Genomic DNA, 27084 nt, shown 5'->3' with positions numbered 1-27084 from the left:
AGGTTGGATTGACAGATAATAACCAGTGAAACCTCATCAGTAGGTTGGATTGACAGATAATAACCAATGAAACCTGGACATCAGGTTGGATTGACAGATAATAACCAGTGAAACCTCATCAGTAGGTTGGATTGACAGATAATGACCAGTGAAACCTAGACATTAGGTTGGATTGACAGATAATAACCAGTGAAATCTGAACATTAGGTTGGATTGACAGATAATAACCAACGAAACCTCATCAGTAGGTTGGATTGACAGATAATGACCAATGAAACCTGGACATTAGGTTGGATTGACAGATAATGACCAATGAAACCTGGACATTAGGTTGGACTGACAGATAATGACTAAGAGAAAATGTGAATACTACATCTGGCTCAGAAACTGAAAAAACTGAATTGTTACTGCATTCATGTCTCTCTACTTGAGTCATATTTCATAAGATGCTGAGGAAATGAGAACCTTTGAATTAAAAAGGATCTTCCACGTGAGGCCTTTCAAGATACCTGATCAGGCCTTTCAAGATACCTAATCAAGCCTTTCAAAATACCTAATCAGGCCTTTCAAGATACCTAATCAAGTCTTTCAAGATACCTAATCAAGCCTTTCAAGATACCTCATCAAGCCTTTCAAGATACCTAATCAAGCCTTTCAAGATACCTAATCAAGTCTTTCAAGATACCTAATCAAGCCTTTCAAGATACCTATTCAAGTCTTTCAAGATACTTCATCAAGCCTTTCAAGATACCTCATCAAGCCTTTCAAGATACCTCATCAAGCCTTTCAAGATACCTAATCAGGCCTTTCAAGATACCTAATCAAGCCTTTCAAGATACCTAATCAGGCCTTTCAAGATACCTAATCAAGTCTTTCAAGATACCTAATCAAACCTTTCAAGAAACCTAATCAGGCCTTTCAAGATACCTAATCAAGCCTTTCAAGATACCTAATCAGGCCTTTTAAGATACCTAATCAAGCCTTTCAAGATACCTAATCAAGCCTTTCAAGATACCTCATCAAGCCTTTCAAGATACCTCATCAGGCCTTTCAAGATACCTAATCAAGCCTTTCAAGATACCTAATCAAGCCTTTCAAGATACCTAATCAGGACTCTTAAAGTAGAACCATATATACTCAATTATCAATTTGGTCCAACTGCAAACACCAATTACTCCTTCTTAAATTAAACTTCAAATAATTTTGTGTCGTTTATTCTGTATCCTCATACAAGCCATTACAAATGTAAAGAAAACATAGGGATCAATAATTATTCAAATCCTAAATACATGTGGATCTGTGCTTTTCAGAGTTGGGAAATTTCTCTAATGTGGGAAAATTTCCAAGAAAGAAAGATGATAGAAATAAAGGATATCAGTCTGAAAATGGTCTTAAGAATCAGAAATATTTGTTACATAAAATACTGACTTATTAGCTCATACTAAGGCAATCAATTATAGAGACGTATAAAATACATCCTATTTTGAAGATGAAAATTTGAGTATAAAATAGCACTGAACACATGTCAGCATTGCTAATGACACAAAACAAACATGTCTTTAATGCGCAGCAATACATATACATACATATATATATATTTATAAATAAGTCAACATATCAATACCATAATCTTAAAATCAACATATAAATTATGTACATTCCAGTGTAACAGCAATCAAAAATTGATAATAATATACCACTGACAATTTAAAAACTTGGAGAATTTCTTCTGCTGCAGACAAAGTCTGTCTGTGTAGAATTTCCAGGACCCATATTCTCATGTCAGAGTCTATCTCAGTAGTATTTCTAAGGCCCATATTATCATGTCTGTCTCAGCACAGGGCCCATATTATCATGTCTGTCTCAGCACAGGGCCCATATTATCATGTCTGTCTCAGTGCTATTTCTAGGGTCCATATTTTCATGTCTCACTCTGTCTCAATAGTATTTCCAGGGCCCATATTCTCATGTCTGTCTCATTAGTATTTCCAGGGCCCATATTATCATGTCTGTCTCAGTAGTATTTCTAGGGTCCATATTTTTGTTTCAGTATGTCTCAGTTGTGTTTCCATGACCCATATTCTCATGTCTGAATCTGTCTCATTAATATTAACAGGTACATACACCAATGAATGAGTCTGACTTGGTAGTATTTCCTGGGCCTATATACTCATGTAAGAGTCTTTCATGGTATTGTTTCAAGAGGTCCTGTAGCAGAGTGTGTCAGGGTAGTGTTTCAAGAGGCCATATCCCTGTACCAGAGTCTGTCATGGCAGTGTTTCAAGAGGCCATATCCCTGTACCAGAGTCTGTCATGACAGTGTTTCAAAAGGCCATATCCCTGTACCAGAGTCTATTATGACAGTGTTTCAAAAGCCCATATCCCTGTACCAGAGTATGTCATGGTGGTGTTTCAAGAACCAATATCCCTGTACCAGAGTCTGCCATGGTAGTGTTTCAAGATCCCATATCCCTGTACCAGAGTCTGTCATGGTAGTATTTGGAGATCCCATATCCCTGTACCAAAGTTTGTCATGGTGGTGTTTCAAAAGCCCATATCCCTGTACCAGAGTCTGCCATAGTTGTGTTTCAAGAGCCCATATCCCTGTACCAGAGTCTGTCATGGTAGTGTTTCAAGAGCCCATACCCCCATACCAGAGTATGTCATGGTAGTGTTTCAAGAACCCATATCCATGTACCAGATTATGTCATGGTAGTGTTTCAAGAGCCCATATCCATGTACCAGAGTCTGTCTCAGCTGTATTACCAGGGACAATATTCTTATTTTTTTTTCATAGCTACAACTCAATCTCCAAATACTTTCACAGTAAGTTATCAAAACACCTGCTATTTTGATTTATTTTATATCATAATTCCTCTGTATGTAATACATATAATAACATCTAATGACATCACAACATTATGCAAGGCAAAGCTGCAATGACCAATGCATCAAATCAACTTCAAGGCCATTTCACAAATCTGTAGTTTCATCAGATAAAACCAGTAGATTACTTCATGTAATACAAATAATCGTAATTTTGTTATAATTTCAAATGAAATTTTAAAAACTCAGGTACATGGATATCTATATTTATACAAAGATGCATAGAAAAATGCAGTGAGAAAATGTCACATGAAATAAGCACTCACACAAGATAAACATAGTTGCATTCAAGTGAGACACATGGAACATAAGAGATTTCATTACAGTATATACCTGCGTATGTCGAGTCCAACAACAGACTCTGATCTGCCAAAGCATAATGTGCCAGCAGATCAGGGTATGTGTTGGTTGTTCTACTGATTACTCCTAACAAACTGCATAGACCAAAATCTGCCAGTGCATTATGTAATGTCAGATCAGGGTATGTGCTGGTTGTTTTACTGATTACTCATAACAAACTGCATAGACCAAAATCTGCCAGTGCACAATGTAATGGCAGATCCAGGTCTATGCAGTTTGCAGTTGGATCCATCTTATATATGAGTATATATGGTAACTTCAGTACCTCTCCCCAGGGGCAAAATTTCACGTGCATAAACATAATTCAGCACCGTATACGATCTGAACATTTTGAGCATAAGCTCAAGTTTTGAGCATAAAGTAGACATTTATGCTCAAAAAGAAATTCTAGAATACAGGGCCAGCCCAAAGATCCCACCCCTTCCCCAATCTCTGAAGATTCTGATGTGTGATTGGTCACTGATCTGACATAATGAAAGCAAGCTAAATAATTATTATTCAATATTACCAGAACTTTTGAAAAATCCTGAATCTAATTCTATAAAATTGTCAGGGTTCTTGCACGAAAATCAAATAAATATCATCAAATCAAACAAAATTATTTTTTGTCCCGGTGAGTATACAAGTTGAGGAGCTTCAACACTGCTCTTAGGCCTAGTGGTTAGAGCGTCCGCCTCGGAAGCGGGAGGTTGTGGGTTCCAACCCTGGCTGAATCATACCGAAGACTTACAAAAATGGTACTAACAGCTGCCTAGCTAAGCTCTCAGCATTAAGAGATTAGTGTTAGGACTGGTTGGCCTAGTGTCAGGATAATGTGACTGGGTGGGACATCATGCTACACGTCTGTGGCATGATGCCCCAGTGCTAGACATCACTATAAACTGCCACTCTGCAGACATCGTAGCAATATGACTGAAAAATTGTTAAAGCTATGTTAAATATCCAAATCACATCACATCACATTTGCATGTGTACCTAACACACTGATTACATTTGCATGTACACCTAGCACACTGATTACATTTTCATGTGCACCTAACATGCCGATTACGTTTGCATGTGCATCCAACACACTGATTACATTTTCATGTGTACCTAACACGCCGATTACATTTGCATGTGTACAATAAAAATCCTAATCACATACACACAACAGTATTAAACCAGGGCACTACTGAATGATGATAAATTCATGTTCCCTTTATCCTAGGCACACAAATATATCTATACTGCATGTACTGTGTGCTTGCTACACTCTGACTGCCCATTAAATTTAAACAACAAAGTAGGCATCATTAGAAGTCCAGCCATGAAAACCCCATGTTATGATAATCTTTCATAAGTCTTTACAACAAAAACTTGAAGGCAGTCATCATAGCAGCCATATTGGATGTAGAACTGGCACCATTGTCATTTAGGAACAACAAAGTATCATATGACATCTAAACATGAAAACTCCATGTTGATATAGCCATCCATTTAGAAAGGGGTAGAGATAACACTATTTTCAAGATATGACCTTCCATTCAGGAGTAGCAATAACAAAAGTTTCAAGATGGCTGCTGTGGTGGCCATACTGGACATCAGGTCAGAACCATTTTCATTTAAAACCAACTGGACATCATAAGCAGTTTTCTGGTGAAAACCCAACATCAATATGACTTTCTTAGAGTTGTTATAAGGTTTTCAAGATGGTTGCTAGGGCAGCCATATTGGATGTCAGATTATTATCCTTTTTATTTAGGCGAAGTCTGATATCAAAATTTTTTTATAGAGAAAACCCCATCCATTCAGGAGCAGTACATGTAGCTATAATAAAACTTTTCAGATGGCTTCCATGGTGTTCACTGTGACCCATTTTATTTAGCACCAGCTTGACACCATAAGAAATATATTAGTATAAAAAAAACATACTGATATGACCTTCCATTCAGGAGTAGTGATAACAAGATTTTCAAAATGACTGCCTTGGTAACCATACTGGACATCAGATTGGAACCATTTTCATTTAGGACCAACCAGACATCATGAGAAGTCTTTTAGTTGATACCTAGTTTTTATATGACAATCCATTCAGAAGGATTAATAATATTTTCAAAATGTTCAATGTGGCAGTTATCTGACTTCAGATTGGCACAATTTTCATTTAGGACCAACCACACATCATAAAAATCTTTTAGTGAAAACCTCATGTTGATATGACAATTCATCAGGAGTAAAAATAAAAAGACTTTGAAAATGGCTGCCCTTGTGGCCATATTGGATGTCTGATCAGCACCATTTTCATTTAGGACCAATCAGACATGATAAGAAGACTGTAAGTGAGGAGTAGTGATAAGATTTTCAAGACGGCCACTGTGGTGGCCACATAACATGCTAAACCTATTATTTTTTTAAGGACCAAAATATATCATAAAATGTCTTTTAGTGAAAACCTCATGTTGATATGAACATCCATTTAGTAGAAGAGATTGTAAGACTTTCAAGATGGCCACTGTAGTTGATATATTAGATGGTCAATCAGCAAAATTTGCATTTGAAAGTAAACCATGGGATGAATGTGTTTGTAAAATTTCAAGGCAATCTTGCTTGTATTTTAGGAGTGGTAGTGATAACAGACTTTTGCCAATGGATGGATGGATGGATGGATGGATGGTGGACAACAGGCCATCCCATAAGCTCTTCCGGTATATGACCAGTTGGGCTAAAATTCATGTGGGGTCATAGCTCTCTAGACTTTCCAAGTTTAACATTTAAAGGTGACACCAAGGCTGTATCAGTGGTGATCCTTATACCAGAAAGGTGACACCAAGGCTGCATCAGTGGTAACGGTTATACCAGAAAGGTGACACCAAGGCTGTATCAATGGTATTGCTTATACGAGAAAGGTGACACCAAGGCTGCATCAGTGGTAATGGTTATACCAGAAAGGTGACACTGAGGCTGTATTAGTGGTAATGGTTATATCAAAAAGGTGACACCAAGGCTGCATCAATAGGAATGGTTATACCAGAAAGTGTCAAAGAGGCTGTATCAGTGGTAATGGTTATACCAGAAAGGTGACACCAAGGCTGTATCAGTGGTAATGGTCATACCAGAAAGGTGACACCAAGGCTGTATCAATGGTATTGCTTATACGAGAAAGGTGACACCAAGGCTATATCAGTGGTAATGGTTATACTAAAAAGGTGACACAGAGGCTGTATTAGTGGTAATGGTTATATCAGAAATGTGACACCAAGGTTGTATTAGTACTAATGTTTATACCTGAAAGGTGACACCAAGGCTGTATCAGTGGTAATGGTTATACCAGAAAGGTGACACCAAGGCTGTATCAGTGGTGATCCTTATACCAGAAAGGTGACACCAAGGCTGTATCAGTGCTAATGTTTATACCCAAAAGGTGACATCAAGGCTGTATCAGTAGTAACGGTTATACCAGAAAGGTGACACTGAGGTTGTATCACTGGTAATGATTATATCAGAAATGCGACACCAAGGCTGTATCAGTGGTAATGGTTATACCAGAAAGGTGACACCGAGGCTGTATCAGTGGTAATGTTTATACCAGAAAGGTGACACCGAGGCTGTATCAGTGGCAATAACAAAAAAATAACGATAAATATGTACACACACAATTTTGAACATATGTACGATAAATATATATGTAAACAAGACTTGCATTAGATGCAAAACAACCATTTAAGTACAGTAATCTAATTCAACAAAAAGCAAACAAAAAGCGAAAAAGCGACAAAAAAAAGACAATATCTTACCTGCTGTTTCACTCGAGTTCTATAAATTTTCATATATAATTTTTTATACTAGTTTTCTGAAGAAAATGTGAACAATATACTTAATGCCATTTTTCACATGGAGTGAAACTATTGAGGAAGCTAATTCACCAACAAGCTATAATAGAAAAGAAAATATGTATACACGTGATGATTAAGTTATGGAGTAAAACACATTTCAAACTTGTAATCCAGCGTATGCAAAATGCCACATAATTATGCAAGCCAGCACCAACTTAAAACAACACATGTTCATAAAATGTGATTATAACTGCCAATTTGCAGCAACTTAAAAACAAGATAAAATGTGATTATAACTGACTTTTTACAAAGATTAAAAACATTTTTGTTAGGAGAAAACTTTAAGCTAAAAGTGATCATTATTCATTCAAAACATTGCCTGACATGGGTGAAACTTTATACAAGTCCTCAAGACAAATGAGTCAAGTACAACATTAAAAAAAAAAATCCACATCCAAATTGTTATTTTATAAAATTGCACATAAACGAGAAAATTATGTTAATTCTAATGAAAAAGATCGCAACACAGTCTACCAGGTGTTCTCAACCAAAACTTGAAGTATCTCAGTCCACGTGTGTGAAAAAGGTGTGAGAATGTTCTCTTTCACTGTAACAGACAGTATATAACTATAAAAAAATTAATTAGTATATTTATTTAAAATATTATAAGTTATAAAAAAAACTTTAATGCGGGAGTTTAATTTGCTCTAAAGAGACAAATATACAATTGTTTTTTCTTCTTTCACTTCATGGAAACTGATGAAGGTCAAGTAAATGGTTTGGTAATTTATCTTTGATAATGTTCAAACACTGAAACTGCCAATTACAAGCTAACATAATGTCTTTCTCAAATCACATTACTGATAACAAATTAGATGCTAACAAGTATGCGTCTAGAACCCTATAAATTTGCTGATATGTAAGATGATGTGAAATTATGTAATTTGTGATGTGTATTTTGTAAACATTGGCCGCATTGTACTCTGCAATGATGTGCAATCAAGTGATGCCAAAATAATTAAAATAAAATTTTGTTCATTAAAATGTGTATCCTCGAAACTTTGTAGAAAGTGATTTACATACAATTTTATATAAATATAGTGGTATATAATAAATATAGAAGTCTTTGTGGAGACAGTGGCTTTGCATTAAGTACATGTGGTTTGCTAGCTGACTTGTTTTGTTTTTTTGCTGAGTACAAAATCTATGACCTATATGTATCTGTTTGGGGCTGTTGAGGATATTAAACTATTAACCAGAAATGTACTCATGGAAGACAGATGCCCCAATACAGTACCTGAAAACTGACCTAAATACAAAACCAATTCTTACAAATGGATGAACGGATAGTCAAGGGTAACTTTATCTGCACTTTCCATCCACCGTAATATTCTGCCATGTATGAATGACAGTAAAAGTTTGTTGAATAAGTATGAAAAATCACAGAGTTTTAATAAAAGCTATCACGTATTAAGAATGTAAATAGAACATATTCTCTGAATTTTTACAAACAGAAAACAAATTGATTAAAGAGTGGTGTGATTGCAAAGGCTTTGATTATCACCGTGTTTAGCATCCTATACCATTAAAAAAGTACTGAAACAAATTGAAAATTGTGGTCATGATCCTGTTATACAATGTCATACAATGTTAATTATAACAAATACCACCATGTTATTCTACGTAAATAATAATAATTTCCACCATGTTATTGAAGGTAATATAATAATTACCATGTTATTGCAAATTATACTAAATACCACCATGTTATTCATTGTAAATTATAATGATTACCATCATGTTATTGAAGGTAAATTATAATAATTTCCACCATGTTATTGTAGGCAAATTATAATAATTACCACCATAAAATTGTAGGTAAACTATAATAAATACCACCATGTTATTCAATGTAAATTATAATAATTACCACCGTGTTATTCAATGTAAATAATAATAATTTCCACCATGTTATTGTAGGTAATAAAATAATTACCATGTTATTGTAAATTATACTAAATACCACCATGTTATTCATTGTAAATTACACTAATTTTCACCATGTTATTCTAGGTAAATTATAATAATTACCACCATGTTATTGTAGGCAAATTATAATAATTACCACCATGAAATTATATGTAAATTATAATAAATACCACCATGTTATTCAATGTAAATTATAATAATTACCACCATGTTGCTGAAGGTAAATTATACTAAATACCACCATGTTATTCTATGTAAATAATAATAATTTCCACCATGTTATTGTAGGTAATATAATAATTACCATGTTATTGTAAATTATTCAAAATGCCACCATGTTATTGAAGGTAAATTATAATAATTTTCACCATGTTATTCCAGGTAAATTATAATAAATACCACCATGTTATTGAAGGTAAATTATAATAATTTCCACCATGTTATTGAAGGTAAATTATAATAATTTCCACCATGTTATTGTAGGGAAATTATAATAATTTCCACCATGTTATTGTATGCAAATTATAATAATTACCACCATGAAATTGTAGGTAAATTATAATAAATACCACCATGTTATTCAATGTAAATTATAATTTCCACCATGTTATTGCAGGTAAACTATCATAATTACCACCATGAAATTGTAGGTAAATTATAATAAATACCACCATGTTATTCAATGTAAATTATAATAATTACCACCGTGTTATTCAATGTAAATTATAATAATTTCCACCATGTTATTGTATGCAAATTATAATAATTACCACCATGAAATTGTAGGTAAATTATAATAAATACCACCATGTTATTCAATGTAAATTATAATTTCCACCATGTTATTGCAGGTAAACTATAATAATTACCACCATGAAATTGTAGGTAAATTATAATAAATACCACCATGTTATTCAATGTAAATTATAATAATTTCCACCATGTTATTATAGGTAATATAATAATTTCCACCATGTTATTGTAGGTAATATAATAATTTCCATGGTGTTACTGTCGGTAAGTTATAATAGTTACCACCATGTTACTGTAGGTTAATTATACTAAATACCACCATGCTATACTAGGCAAATTATAATAATTTCCACCATGTTATTCTATTCAAATTATAATTTCCACCATGTTGTTGTAGGTAAATTATACTAAATACCACCATGTTATTCTAGGCAAATTATACTAGTTTCCACCATGTTATTCTAGGCAAATTATACTAATTTCCACCATGTTATTCTATGTAAATTATACTAATTGCCACCATGTTATTCTAGGCAAATTATAATAATTTTCACCATGTTATTCTAGGTAAATTATACTAAATACCACCATGTTATTTCAGGTAAATTATACTAATTTCACAATGTTATTCTAGGTAAATTATACTAATTTCTACAATGTTATTCTAGATAAATGATAATAATTTCCATCAAGTTTATCTAGGTAAATTATAAAAAAATTCCACCATGTTTTTTTAGGTAAATTATAATAATTTCCACCAAGTTATTCCAAGTAATAATGCAATTATAATGCTGTTATTATAAATACAAAATATGAACAAAACAAAACCATTTTTTCTTCTTTTGGAAATCACTTCTTTATTGTGAATTATTAATTTAATTAAAAGTAAGCAATACCAGGAATTACATTTGTTGAATTCAAATTGGGGGGGGTGTAACATACTTTTATCATGATGTCATGAAACTGCTAAAATGGTTAGCATGAAAAATGCAACTGAAGTAGCCCACCTGTAACTCATTTGAGGTTAGGCACAGCAAATAAAGCACATGCTTTCACAGTCCAAGTGTTGCTACAAGATGACCTATGTCCACCAAACGTAAACCTGTTCTACCTGAAATGGTGTAACAGACCCAGCCTAAAACCTATTGTAGCTCTATTCATGTTTGAGATGAACATATCAAAGATTTGTTAAATATCTATTCATGTTTGAGATGAAAATGTTAACCAGTAGGTTACTCTCCTTCATCTGAGAACAGATAAAGGACCCACATTCTGTCCCTAATTCAACTGAGATATTCCATTGGTTCAAAGTTGTCGTGGAATGACAAGCCAGTGCCTGCAAGAACACAGACCTGAAGAAGAAAAAAAACTTGTGCATGATTGATGGTAAAGACATGACTAGGAATAGTTTTCAACTTAAAAGGACTCACAAGTCTTGAAACAAAGGTGACTGGTCAGTCACTGGGTTTACACTTTCTTTATCTGACCAAGGCTTGTATTTCTGGCACTGCCAACTTCAATTCCAATGTACAAGCAGCTGAGATACCTCCATTCCTGAAGCAAAATCTTACAAAGAAAAAAAATATCATAGGGAAAGTTTGAAGAAATCTTTGAATGAAACCCTTTGCCACCAGAATTTCTGAATGATAAATTTATAAGAAGAAATCATGGCTACTACCTTAACCATTCCTCAAAACTCATAACAATATTTTTTTTAAAAGCTATAAAAATGTTACAAATAAAGATTAATTTTACAATAAAAGTGATTGAAGTCATAGTAAAAATGATTTTAAAAAACAATAATAATAATAATTATAATAGTGTCTGAGGAGTGGTATTTGTTGAAAAGCAAATTTTGACAGATGAACCTCCAGCCATAAGTCATCTGTGTTAACAGCAGAGTTTGTCCTTTTTGCACTGCTTAAGGCAGTTTTGGCTGAAAGTAGATAAATAAGCCAGTCTGTACCATCTTGATGGATTCTGGCACTAAGATGGTTAAGGCAGTTTTGGCTGAAAGTAAATAAATAAGCCAGTCCGTACCATCTTGATGGATTCTGGCACCAAGATGTTCATATTAAGTAATCACCTGCAAACTTGGGTAAAGGTACATAGTCAATAACTGAAATGTTTTCGGCAGAAACCATTTTGACTCTACAGTGATCTTGACTTTGACCTAAAAACTGATAGGCTTCTTCCTTGCTCCAAATGCAAGCCACCCACAAAGTTTGATTTAGTGTGTGATGTAGATCCAATATTATTGTGTGTAAACCATTTTACCACTTTTCAGTCTCATATGTTGACTTCGGACCATTTACATTATGACCCCAAAATTGAAAGGCTTCTCCCTCTCCCCATGAACAAGATATCCCCAAAGTTTAGTTCAGGCTAAGATGTGAAATTAATGTTATTGTCTGAAAGCTACTTTTATTCTTTAAGTCTCAGTAAACTTAACGTTTGATCTTTTGCATCCTATTATCAACTGGCGGCTTCTTTACCCAATTTGCATTCCATCCACACAAAGGCTACTAACTCTACTCTGCTTGTTTCAGCAAGTGACCTTGAACTTTGACCTTGATAGGGTTCTTCCTTACCCAAAGTGCAAGCCATCCACAAAGTTCAGTATCTGTTGATGGTGGAGTACTTGAGTTATTGTGCAGAAACAATTATTTTCATCTTGACTTTGCACCTTCTGACCCCATATTCAATAGGCATTGTCCTTATCCCAAGTCCAAACCATCCACAATGGTTGGCGACAGTAGATGGTGGACCACTTAAGTTACTGTGTGAAATGAAACTGGTAACAGACAGACATGCGCTACACCTTATGGCAGGCAATATTTTAAAAAGTATCCTTCCTATGGCTACTGGGAATTCATTTATTTGTGTAGATATAAATTTATGTAGTGATGCAAAACTGACATTTTTGTTGTGTCTTAAATCTGTGGACATGTCTAAACTAAAAGAAAGATGACTATTAGTATATGAACAATTAACAGAATGAGATTTCTTCAAAGGAAATCAAAAAGAATTTGATATATACTAACATTCAACGCAAAGTTATGTATGAATCAATCACAATTAAAGAATATCTAATTTATTTCTAAGCCTCCAAATGTTTGATTTTCTAAAAAGACACCTCAAAATGGGATTCAAACCTCAAACAGACATTTATGATTTAGGTGACCCAAATATTCATAATGATCTATTTTTTGCACGTGTAGAATATTGAAAATCATTATAACGATACAAATCATTATAATGAGATGTTATTTCATTGGATGATATAACATCATGTGATATGCAATAATTTATTGCACACTACTCATGTCACTGATCTATTTTGGGATGTCATGTAGCCGAAATGGCATTTTCACGATCCTAAAACAAAATTTATAATAATCTTGAATTTATTAGTATATTAGCAGTTTCCTCACTAAAATTTCAAAACATTATATACCTGTTACAATAATTTTGTTTAACAGTATTTATCAGATCATGAAATTTAAATAGTTATATCCCTCTGTACTTAGGCATTTCAAATTTGAATGATAAATAACAACACTTCCTTTCATAGCCAAGTATAACTTTTAATTTGCCAAAACAAATAGTATCCAAACTCTGCGCATAACAGCATTAAATAAAGCTCAACTTCCAAAAAATTTTAAAAGAACTTCCTTACTAGAATTAATAACCCTTTTTATATAAACTCATATATAGATATGATATTATTCAATGACAAAAATCAATGAGAAAAATTGGAACAAAATATGATGTTTTATTCAAGTTCGCGTGATGTTGATTTTCAATCCCTACAGAAGTGCTTAGGTACTTCCACAACAGAGCTAAAGACTTAAACATACTACCTACATGTTTTTTATCATGTCCGTGTGAGAGAGATTTTCTATCCATTTTGGGATACTAAGGTATTTCAAAAATAAATATGAAATTACTTGAAACATACACCAGAAAATTATACAACTTTACTAAATCATAATTGTAACTAACAAAAGAATAACTCTCTCTTGATAATTATGTCATCATAAATGTGCACTTTAAAGAGAAATTACTAGAGAGAGATTTGGGACTAACACAGAAAACGTTAATCCCTATATCAAGTACTAAGGCATTTTCAAGTGAAAACTTAAAGCACAAAATAATGTTTTCCATTATGTCCGCATGATGGAAGATTTCAATCCTTTTTCAGGCACTAAGGTGCAACAATACAAAAATAACTGGACAACAATATGCCATGGCATAAAGAAAAGCTAGATAACAAATAACAAAATGCAACTCATACATTCATGGGTTCTAATGTAAATAGAACCTGATACACCTATCTTGTGGCATTTTCCTTCATGAAAAACATTACCACCAAGTTATGGACTTGCTTGCAGTTCTCATAAACCATCCTGTCATGACACATAACTGGGTCTAGCATCATACAAATATCGATAGTACTTCATAACCAACAGCTATGATACACAAAAAAAGGTCAAAAAGAAACATTTTCCTTTGTAAAAGCCTATGTTTGTGGCTGGCTACATGACAGCGTGCAAAATCCTATCCTGTCATGAAGTTATATATTATTATTTCCTTTATTCAAGAACAGTTTCTTCTGTAGTGTTGCTAACTGGGGTATCATGTCGGAACTAAAGGCAAGGCCACACGCAATGCTACAGCAGAATGGTTTCCAAAGGAGAAGACAATAACAAATTTTGTAATTGTCTATGACATCATCTAACATGGACACATGGATATTATTCCCCCAGATAGGTATAGCATTCCACAATCAAAGGGAAATGCATAATGTTTTTACACCATATCCCTAGTCATCTAATCCGAACATAATAATTTATCATAAACTGTATTTGTATTCGTTAAGTGTCATCAAAATACCTTGTTAAGCATTAGTTTAGAAATTACAAAGCCAGAAAAAGAGTTGTGATTTCCTAGCTTTAAATTAACCTTGACCTCTGAGGTAGTAAAACGAATATAAAAATATGACAAATTGTCTAGTCTTTATGTATATCTGGGTACATTTAAATCAAAATATGACAAATTGTTTAGTCTTTATGTATATCTGGGTACATTTAAATCAAAATATGACAAATTGTCTAGTCTTTATGTATATCTGGGTACATTTAAATCAAAATCTTGGCTATGAGCTAGACATGCAAATGTTAAAGGATGGGTGAATATAAGCTAGACACAGGATTGATGAACATGAGCTAGACACAGGAAATTGTAAGGATGGATAAACATGCCATATTAGCATAATACACCTTATCAAGATCAGTAAATTAAAAGCATTACTGCTATTCTGGCAGGCAAAACAAATTCATCTCAGTAAATTCTAAGGCAGACATACCAAATGGAAAGAAAAAATTAACAAACAAACAGCTAAGCTAATCACCAAATGCAAAACTCTGTAGTTAATTTTTCCAAGTCAATTAAGGTAAGATAGACAGAGGTGCAACATTTGGCATGAAAGTCATGAATTTTTTTTATTGAATCATAAAACATGATGAAAACTGTAATTATTTAATACACAGACATTTTCCTGACAAATATCATTAATCAATGAAAATCTGCAAACTTTATTGTATTGGGAACCAGTAATAGTTGTAGTAAACAACATTAAATTTTTTAAAATTCTTTCTCAGATTAAGATTCATAAAGTGGAATTGACCCACATCTGGGCATCTGTTTTTCACTAAGTTATATTTATTACTGATGTTTTGAGAAATAAGTTATTCTTGCCTTAACACTTGAGGAATTAAAATTGTTTTAAGTTGTGACTAGTTTTGGGCTAATTATTTTCTTTTCTTCAATTTATTTGGATTTCGAGCTTGTTTTCCCTGTAATTTTAAGTGCTCTAAAGTAATTGTTGAACAAAGACATTTATCAAAATTTACACAGAATTAGAAAAACTGGAATATTATTTTCTGTGATTCAACAAAGAACTGTTAACACATCAGTATGACGCAGACCACATCATATGTCATCGCCTTCCATTTTGATTTCATTGGGATTCAAACGCATTTTCATTAGGACTTTTTATTACTAGGACTTCTATTTTTTTTATTCTTCAATTATTTTTGGATTTGATTCATAAAACTGTTAGTTTTTTCCTCAATTTTACCTTGTTTTTCAAGGGAAATAAATTATTTTTTACATTTTACAAAGCTTGTTATCTTCACTTTTTTCTTGTTACTTTTGTAATAGCCTAAACACATAACATATGAGATTCACATGAAGCTGGACAGCTCATAATAATGAACACTGAATCGGCATCGTGCAATGATTTTATTTAAGCAATGATTTTGATAGAGTAGGATTTGCTAAAGCAGCCAAAAAAAGGTGCAAAATTTCCCTTTAAAAACTGAATCTGAAGCATCAACTATACAGTGTACATTAAATCGAATCTGAAATGTCAAATGTATAGTGTACATTAAACTGAATCTGAAATATCCAATGTACAGTGTAAATTAAACTGAATCTAAAATATCCAATGTATACAGTGTAATTAAACTGAATCTGAAATATCCAATATATACAATGTAGATTAAACTGAATCTGAAATATCCAATATATACAGTGTAGATTAAACTGAATCTGAAATATCCAGTGTATACAGTTCGAACTGAATCTGAAATATCCAATGTATAGTGTACATTAAACTGAATCTGAAATATCCAATGTATACAGTGTACATTAAACTTAATCTGAAATATCCAATGTATACAGTGTAGATTAAACTGAATCTGAAATATCCAATGCATACAGTGTACATTAAACTGAATCTGAAATATCCAATGTATACAGTGTACATTAAACTGAATCTGAAATATCCAATGCATACAGTGTACAGAATGAAAGGACACTATGCCATAGGCAGCAATAACTTGAAATACTCCCAAACCTAAAACAGTAAGAAATCTGAAGACAATAGTCATTTCAGGAATTATGTGGCAGATCTATTTTTGCACAGTGCAGATGGTTACAGATTATAACCTGGATAAATACTGTATCCAGGCTTTCTTACTTTAAAAAACAAGAGGCAATGAAATGAGGTAAAGGAAGACGATATGGTGATTCAATATACATAAGTACAAATACATACAAACTATATTTCATCTTTCTTGAATCTACTTGAGAAGCAAGATAAGACTATTGTGTAATACACTTTCAAATGCATCAAAAGCAAGATATCAAATTCTGCAGTAAATATCAGTGCCTTAAACAAATAAAAATCTGAACAGATAAAAATCTTAATAACACAAGAGAAATTCACTGGCTTCATTTTTTGCAGACAATATGTTAGCATGTGACAATTGCTTAGGAATACATATATTTTAATTACATTTCATGACAGACAACTCACATGTGCTCACAAATAAGCCATACTATGTCGTATTCAGAATCTGTACAAATGTCGCATTTTATTCCTGGAAATGAAAGTTTCAAATCAATTTATTATTTGTAGAATATGAAACTTTAGATTTCCATTTATCCAAAATTTACTGTATTTTCCCTATTAATAATAGTACTTTGTTTTTAATTTCCTTATAAAATCTGTTGATCTATTATGTCACACGTCTGATATACTGTGAAAGAACACTGAACATGACATGAAAACACCATGACATGAACACCAACTAACTTAAAATGTTAACACCAGAGGTAGAATCAATGCGCTTGATGAAGCCTGCAGCATCATTCATATCAAAATTTTATTTTAAAAAAACATAAAAAATACAACTGTGTGGTGGAGATAATAAGCAGGGTGTGATGAAGCATTATATCCTGTACAGTGGGTCACCTTCAACTTCATCACAATGCAGTGACATGCCAAAAAATGACCTGGGCAAACAAGAGGCCCAAGGGTGCATGATGTCACTCTTCTCAGTAGCTGACGTTATTTTTTGAATGCAAATTCAGAAAATGTAGAAGGGAAAAAATGTTTGGTGCCCATACTTGATGCATTGTTTTAAAACTGGTGCTATTTTTACTATTTCCTACAACTTACACAGATGATTTCCTTCTCTGCATAAAACAGACAAGTCATTTATGAAATGAGTATTTTTCCATAAATCTCATCCTGCTCCTGGAACTAGGCTCTGAGTCATAACTCTAAAACTGTCCATTGTCACACCTATAAGTTTATTCATTTCCCTGGTGTTACAAGGGGGATTAATCTGCACAGTAAGCATGCCTCCTGGGTCTGTTTTTATCCCATGCTGGGACCCCTCCACTGCAGCCATAACTTGGAAACCACTGAGATCCCCACCCTTGGGAGCTGTGCTGGATCAGCGGTCATAATGATGACTTTTTGTGATTAAAAAGTAGCAGGTCCAATTCCCAACATCTGATCAACCTGAACCAACTATCAAATTTCTCAGAATATTTGTATAAGAACATTTTTTTTATGCTTAGTAATTATAGGTATGTATTTCAGGTGGAAAAGCTTACTGAGTAATTTTTACTTATTTAAAAGCCAAAAAAAACAAAAAAATATATTTTTAAAATAACTTTGTATGCAATAACAATAAGTAAATGAAAAATACCACATAATAATACACAATACATGTGATAACATATAAAGAATAAATAAATCAGATACTTGAAATGCACAAAGAATCCACTCTGTTTAACCCAATTAATCAAAACAGGCCTCCTATTATTACAGAATTTCTGATGTGGTCAAACTTTTAGCAATCTCTACAGATAAATTATTCAAAACTTGGACACAGTTTTTGTAATATTTTCTCCCTAAAGTAAAATATTTTCTTGCAAATAATTAAAACTGTAAAGAAATTCTGACACTTAGATCTATTGAGTGCAACTGTGATGCCCTTAGTTAAACAGCCAAGTGGTCGAACTGCATTATTAGTAAATTACAATAATACTCTTTTTTCTTAGTGAAAACTTTTTATCCATAAAATTGCAACAATTCAATGGTATTTTACAAACCAGCCTCACAAATATAATGAAATATATATAAAAAATATCAAACTAACAAGTTAAAAGCGTTACTTGTTATGTTCAAGTGCTTAATTTCTTCCGTCCAAACTGAAAATCACTAATTTTATTCCCAAACATGCAGTGCTTTGTTATTTTTTTAAGTGTCACTCATAATCCAAGAATCATGGATTCGATACCCAGCCAGGTCAGTCTGGGTCGACTGCCTCGGTGTGCCCTCAGAACAGACATTTAGTTTCCATTTCCTCATGAAAATATTGCCAATAAAATGCCTTTAAAATGAACAAACCATACCAACTCTATATAATCCCAATCCTGTGATTCTAACTAGTCATTAGCATGGGTTACCTCCCTTGATTTTTCCTCTAATAACAACTGGCAAGTTAACACATGTAATGTACCACATGTATACATTCAACAAGTTTTATAAACAGTAATCCAAGACCTTGATATAACAGTAATCTAACTAATCTAAGACCTTGATATAAGCTTAGATCGTTGATAAAAAGGTAATCAAAATTACAATCTCAAGATTGGTAACAAGCTCAGCCAATCAGATGCAATATCACCTAATTAATATTCACAGATGTTGCTCAAAACTAAACCTCATCTGACACCTTATTAATATCTGTGAATGTTACTCACAATCGAGTTCTTCCGAGATTTTGATGATACAAGCTTACATACCTGGTGTGATCAAAATCAGATCAGATATATTGCCTCTAGCGTGTTTACAGGTTCAACCAATCAGATGCTACATCACCTCATTAACATGCACCGATGTCACACATGATCAAACTCATTCAAGAACTTGACGATATAAACTCATAAACCAAGTCTGATAAAAGCTCACTTAGCCATTTGCCAGGTAATCTAAAAATGAAGCAAAATGAAGATGAGTTCACCTGATTTTGCTGTTGGCATTGAGTATGGTCAAATAAATTTATAACGATAACGAAACAGGCATATTCACTCATTTTACGTAAATAAAAGTAAAAGTTAAGAAGAAAATGATAAGTTTATTTTTTGTTGCATTTTGTACTAATGTCATGAACATAATGAGGTCATAATCCCAATTTTGTCAACAATCACTAAAGGGATATTTTTGAAACTTATCATTCCCAAGGGATGATCAAAAATGTATCTACTTGATGCATAGAAACTTCAAGCATTACCTGTTTTGACTGTATTTTTCAGAGACTGATATCTGCCAATTTTCTATTCCTTAGTATGTCTCGGCTGGTTGAGACTATAATTCCTCTTCCCTCCCCCCACCCCACACTACATATAGCTATTAGTACTGATTCATGGTAATGGACTGAAGTTGTCAAGGAAACTTAAGAACACAATGCCAAGGAATCAAGTTTACAATCTTATAATCCCAATCTGCTGTGAAAACACAAGGCCATGCATCCTATCAAGGAAATGATTGCAGCAAACATGAAAAAACACTTTCTCTACATTATGTTTTACAAGACTTACTAAGGTTACTAAGGTTAGTTACACATCAGATCTAGTGTTTTGAATTTAGCACCAAACTTGTATTCAAGTACCATTGGGAAAATAAATAGTTACATAACAAGGAACATTACATCCTACTTTTCCAAAAGGCATTTAGATGGCTACATAATTAATTCTTACATTGACTGAATGTGTAACATGTTCACATGAATATGCACACCTCTCTTTTGTTAAAAATTTACAAAAATACCCATTCTAAGTCATATGCATAAAAATCTCTGCATGTCACGTTATATAGAAGCTTTATCTTAACGTGCCAAGAACATCATTATTTTTGGGGAACCTAGTCATGCATGCCGGTTGTCTTACTAGCACTTAACACTGTTGGTTCAAACAGTATCAACAGATCTTTCATGTGCTTTTTTTCCCATTACAACCCTACTAGGAGAGGAAATGCATTTGCAAAGCGAAGAGTTCCCAACATGGACACTGGTGTGCATTTATTACGATAACTTTGGTCATCATAAAATAAAAACATTTTAAGCATCCAGCATGGGTATTACATTGAATAATAAAGGCAATGTTATATAATAGACTGCATGTGTCACAATTTCACATTATCCAGAAAACAAAGTTTTCCCCTACCTTGCTTGAAAAGGTGAGAGAAAAAATATGTGATGATAATACACTATATATTATTTCAAAATTACTCATTTACAAATTTTGTATTCCTAACCTTACACCTGTCAGACTGAATTAATATTTAAGATGACAAATACCTCACCATGTTAGTGCCATGATTAAAAACACAACTAGTATATCACAAACTGATGCAACTAAAACCCTAAATTTACAGTAATATATGACAAATAAAAATTAAACATATATAAATCACACAAAATAATCATTCAACCTGAGAGATGATATGCAAACATTAGGCTAAGGAAAAAAAAAAGAGTCCTTGCAACCTCATTTTTCATTTTCTTCTCCCTCCAGTTCATACTCATCCAGGAATTCAAATTCTTCATCAACAACAAAATCTGCTGAATCATCAGAATTTCTCCGTATCATACTTGATGGCGCTATTTCCATGTCTAACTCATCTTCCGTGGTAGTTTTCTTTCTGAATGCAACATGTCCTTGATCTGATTGTGACTGAGGGGCCTGAGACCCGGCTTGGGTCAAATTAGTCAAACTCTGAAGTGCCGATTCCATCATCGATGATAATGCCTGTTTCACAAGGCCTTCTGCTAGTACAGTTTGTGGATCTTTTACTTTCTGGATTCTTCTATTAGAATCACCCTCGGCTCCAAAATCACGAGCGTCAATGTCTGTGGTGAGAGTATTTGGGTCCTCTGAATCACTGGAGTCATCGAAATGTGAGGGTATGAACCTGATTGGCTCCTCTGACCCTTCACGGGATTCGGGTTCCAAGATATCTTCATCCGTGTTATTGACCTCATCATAATCGGGCATCTGCTCAATTCCTTCTGCAAATTCAGCCTCTACATCAGAGTGGTGCTCTGAAAAGGAGATCAAATGTTCGCATTTTAACTGGATCCTTACATGCTTATCAGTATTATCACTTTTCCTGACTTTCAACAACTTTAACATAAAAAAATATAGCATTGTTGACAACAATGATGCCAGCCGTGGAAAAGTGACTATTATATCTCACCAAATTTATGCTAATTGAAACAAAAAGAAAACAACAGACCCATACTTTATTTAAACCCGTTGTTAGAAGCATCTCCAAAGATAAATGCACCCATCAAATTTCACAACTGTAAATGAAACATTGTCAAAGAAAGTGAGATAATTGCAAAAACATTTAAAAAACTGGAGCATAAAAATTAGGTTACTGTGACTTCCTTTTGCTTGTGATGAACAACACCATCCATTATCAATACATGATCAAATGGTCTGACTTTGGTGGCGCTCTACAGTTTCGTATTTTGCATAGGGAGGGTTAGAATTTTAAAGAATAAGAATTTCCCCGGCTTTCCTCACTGGTTATACTGGATATTTAAAAAATACCTTGCATATCTTACGTATAATTAAAAGAACCTTTAATTCCCTTTATTTTGGTGTATGACTGATGGGTGTACTATGGGTTATAGAGCATACAGCTTGGCCTTACTTCAGATGTGCACCTTTCAAAAAAGTGCAGGCTCTACTTGGTCATTTTCACTTCCTGAACTTCAAAGGTAAATTGTATAAAAAAGAGCCAATAACCTTTTTTTACATTTTATATATTTGGTAATTCATTCATTGCACTTTCAGAAGCTGGTATTGTCTAGTCTGGCAAAATTCATTTTCCCTATTTTAATAGCTGCTATGTATAGCGTACTTTAGACTAATTCAGGCTGCTTTTTTAACTCAAGGGAGCAGTCATTTTAGTTAGCAGTGTGCTTAAATCATGTAAAATTTCCAAAAGTACAATATCCAAAGAAATATCATCCACATTACATTAATGTAGCATATAGGTATGCCAACATTCTCTCCACTGTGCATGTTTTAAATGCGAACTACTTCACCTTACATACGTCACTCTCTCAAAAGTACATGTTAACTGGTGAGCGCCCCCTTTACATAAAACAGTGTCAGAGAAACTGAGCAATACATAACAAGAGACTCATGTGAGCTTGATCACTCAACACCTATAATTGCTATATGCAAAGCAGTTAGCCAAGAGATCTGAATCAGTAGGATGCTTTCTTTGTAAATTTCTATATTCCATTTTTGAAAGGAAAAATGCTCTTCAAAAGTTAAGAGTGACCGAGTGGTCTAAAGTGCTTTCCGTTATGAATAACTGCCATCTCACCTCACCATGTCGGCGTGGGTTTGAGTCTAGGATTCGGCCAATGAGGGTATGTGAGAAAGCTTGCCAGCAGCTTCTCGTGGGTCGGTGGTTCTTCCTCCACCATTAATACTGGCCTCCATACATAGCCTATCGTGTGCTGAAAAATGATGTTCAACCCCACAACAACAACAACAAAATCAAAAGTTAAGGTACAGATGATAGCCAAGAGTATCTGCCAAGACAAAATCAAATAAAAAGTGGGAGTGGACAGTCTGTGAGTCCTTAGCTTGATTTCCAGTCTGCTCACATGCCACTCAATATCACGATCTAAGCCATCAAGACATTTTATGATTAAACTCAAAGCTTACTATCCTCACTGTTACAGAACGATGGTTCTTTTGAAAGACCTGGAGTAGGAAGGGAGGGTGTACCAGTTCCAGGTCCCCCTTCATCTTCACTGTCTGTTATGGCACGAGCAAGGGCAGCTGTCACCTCCGGGTCCATTGAGGGATAGAAATCTTCTAGGTCACTTTCATTGTCCACAACGACTGAGCTGTCACCGTTAATGGCATTATCTTCCTGCATCACAGGGGCTGGTGCCGAGTGGTCTATGGATTGAGAGGGATAATTGTCTTCAATAGACACCATATATAATTATGGTCACACTGTGGTCTAACACCAAGCACTGTTACCTACGATGGTCAATGAGTAAAAGTGTCTTACAAGATAATATGGCAAACAGATAAACTATGATTAGTGTTCATCTAACAGTGCATATATATATATATATATATATATATATATATATATATATATATATATATATATATATATATATATGATAGAATATGCAACATGCTTCCACGCAACTGCTTTTATAGTATTAGCATCTAACAACACATATAGAATCAAGATCAATTACATCAATTGTATTAGAATATGGCAGAACCTGTCTTGAAAGACCACCTCTTTTGCTAAGAAATAATGGTCTCTCAAGACAGGTGGTGTCTCACAACAGGTCATTAACACTATATAATCAATACATCTAAACATGTTGTTCCTGATCGTTCAAAACAGGTGGTCTCTCACAGCAGTGGTCTCTCTAGACCTGTTTTACTATATATTGAAAGTTTTGAGTCTTGGAATCTGTTTAATAGTGAAGAAAAATATTGGGGGAAAATCTACGTAAAGGTAGTACCCATCTTAAGAGGAGTTTTCTCATGGCCAACTTGTCCTCAAGCAAAATATGACAATTTTACTATTTTGTAAATTTCACTCAAGGTTTCATTAATCTGGAGCTGGTGGAATTGAAGAATGCTGATGGAGATATGAGTAATGGCATTATTAAAAATGAACAACTTCCATTAAAATAGATGTGGATTCCATTAAAACAGCTGGGGGTTAAACTTGAAATCAAGAACTCCCATTGAAATAGCTGGGGGTTAATCCTGAAATCAACAACTCCCATTAAAATAGCATTGGGTTAATCTTGAAATCAACAACTTTCATTAAAACAGATGGGGGTTAATCCTGAAATCAACAACTCCCATTAAAATAGCATTGGGTTAATCTTGAAATCAACAACTTCCATTAAAACAGATGGGGGTTAATCTTGAAATCAACAACTTCCATTAAAACAGCTGGGGATTTAATCTTGAAATCAACAACTTCCATTAAAACAGCTGGGGATTTAATCTTGAAATCAACAACTTCCATTAAAACAGTTGGGGATTAATCTTGAAATCAACAACTCCCATTGAAATAGCTGGGGGTTAATCCTGAAATCAACAACTCCCATTAAAATAGCATTGGGTTAATCTTGAAATCAACAACTTCCATTAAAACAGATGGGGGTTAATCTTGTAATCAGCAACTAGCTGAATTAAAATCTCCAACCTCAGGGTTCTAATGACACTCCAGACATGTTCGTCTCTTTCCTTCCCAAAAATTAAAACTAAAGAGATCTGGAGATATTTGTTCTGATATTTTCCCAAATGGGAAATCTGGCATAAGAATAATCATCTATGCCTAGAATGGAACCTTATAATTAATAACAGACTTTGGAAATAACATTGAACAATATTTCAATTATCAATGACATACCTGTACTTTAAAAATTCCATTATGAAATTTTGAATGAAATAACTGAAGAAATCATTCAGTTTCAGCAGTATGCAACCGCTGCTAGATTTTCAATAAGTTATGATGCAACATTGACATCAGAACAGCTGCAGGCATCACATTTCAAAATAGCCAATATTTACATCCAAGGTCTTTTTTCCAGGATGTGATTGAAAAGGCTGAGGACATCTGAACTGAATGACATCCCTGCTCACTAAAACCATTCCTGCAGAATGGTGGACACACAAATTTCGTTTTTCGGAATGTGTCATTTTCAAATTTAATTTCCAAAATACAGCATCATGAAATATTGCATGGACTCAAATCTTAGCATTATTTTCATTTGGTAGTTGTCATCTCGTAACATATATCATTTAATGCTCAGAGATTATTGATAAAACATAAATTCTTAAGTACAGTTCAATAAAAAGATGTTGGAAAAAAACCTGCAGTGTTCTAAACAAATAAAGCATTTTTTTAAAGCATATATTGTACAAATTTGCAGCCGATTTTAACTAAACTAACTTAAATACTCGTTTCAAGTGATGTTTATGAAATAAGCATAGAAATCTTCATCTAGCAAGCATAATTCTGCAATCATTTGAAGGCGTCGACAAATTTCATTTGTAATAAACAATCAAAACGTTGAATTTATCGCATAATGAAAAATAGTAGTTGCATTCAACAAAACTGCATAATAGTGTCACAAAACGTTTTTTAAATATGTCACGAATATGTTTTGTCACGAATACTTACCTTATCATAACTACTACTACTTCGCAAATCCAGCCCTCACGTATAACACTTTCAGCTATTTATGTGTATTATGTCTGGGTAAGTATTTGTGAAGAAACATATTTTACTATATCAAATTTATTTCTTCGTTAGATACATTACCCAATCACAATACCACAGGAAAATAGGTAAGAGGTGGAGGGACATACAGCCCTTACTCCAGAGATGCCATCTCCAGTCCTGTACAATATGTGAGACAGCTTCTAGGTAACATGACTGGAGAAGACTCCATCTGTCGGTGAACAGAAACCAAAAGGGACAATAATTTCATCCCACAAATCTAGCAGAAATTGTTAAGATGCATCTTATAATGCTGTCGAACAACCTGGAAAGGTGACCTGTCATGCCCCAGCTATAGGTCCCACCAGATCAAGTCGAGCCTTTTGGATTTTGGAGGTGAAAACTGGAGAATGTGGACTCCCATGGCATGGATAATGTCAGAAAGAGAACAGTTCCCATCAAAAGCTATGCTTGCGTAAACTTTTCAAACATTGTGAGCCGAAATGCGTAACAAATTCATCGAGCTGGAGTTATTTTTTATATGCAGAGTGCATAATCCACTTAATCCAGGATAAAAGAGTCTGTGCTGTTATACTGTCCTGTCCCTGTTTGAAGCGTGATCTCTCTTTACCCAATAGCTCTCTAACATTTTAAGAGACCGCTTAAAAGCTTGTACTCGATCATGTAGGTAGTGTTGAGCTGAGGTGTCCAGATAGTGGTTACACTTGGAAGGGAGCCTGGTTTTGGCAATAAAAGAGGGTCCTGACAGAAACTGACACAACATGTTGGAACTGCTTTCAATTTGGGTCCACTAATAGGGCATGTATTACGCGGATTCTGCCTGCTTAATATGTAAATGAGGAAGCAGGTCTTGTATGAAAGGCGAGTCAACGAAACCCTTGCAAGTGGAGGGAGCTTCGTGAGTGGTACTGATCCATCATGTTGGAGCTGAAGTAGATGGGTCTACCATAAAATGTATATCTGAATTTGCTGGCCGACTGCCCAAGAAGTGAAGAGGCAGGACTTGTGTTATAGATGAACTAATTAAGCTCATGAGAGCAGTTCTATTGGTGTCTTCATCCGCCCAATTAACCACATGAATAGTCCACTTGGGTGTCA

General features: G+C 34.0%; 1 protein-coding gene across 2 annotated transcripts in view; it reads right to left on the bottom strand.

Annotated features, from left to right (window-relative positions):
- Positions 1-1527: 1527 nt before the first annotated feature.
- The window catches only part of LOC149781015 (reticulophagy regulator 3-like), a 47899-nt gene continuing 22342 nt past the window's right edge, over positions 1528-27084 (bottom strand). Inside the window, exons 7-8 of one of the 2 annotated variants that reach the window (XM_089938135.1) lie at positions 23418-23657; positions 1528-21769 (exon numbers count right to left, since the gene is read on the bottom strand). In XM_089938135.1, the coding sequence (XP_089794261.1) occupies positions 21216-21769; positions 23418-23657 (794 nt within the window). In that variant the 3' untranslated portion in view covers positions 1528-21215. The remainder of the gene's footprint in view (positions 21770-23417; positions 23658-27084) is intronic. The other variant, XM_089938136.1, reaches the window with a different exon arrangement.

Source organism: Sinohyriopsis cumingii, chromosome 16 (assembly GCF_028554795.1).
Source record: "Sinohyriopsis cumingii isolate HCF-2022 chromosome 16, ASM2855479v2, whole genome shotgun sequence".
Taxonomy (NCBI): Eukaryota; Metazoa; Mollusca; class Bivalvia; order Unionida; family Unionidae; genus Sinohyriopsis; species Sinohyriopsis cumingii.
Note: the sequence above shows the minus strand (reverse complement) of the source record. Positions and strands in the feature narration are given on the sequence as shown.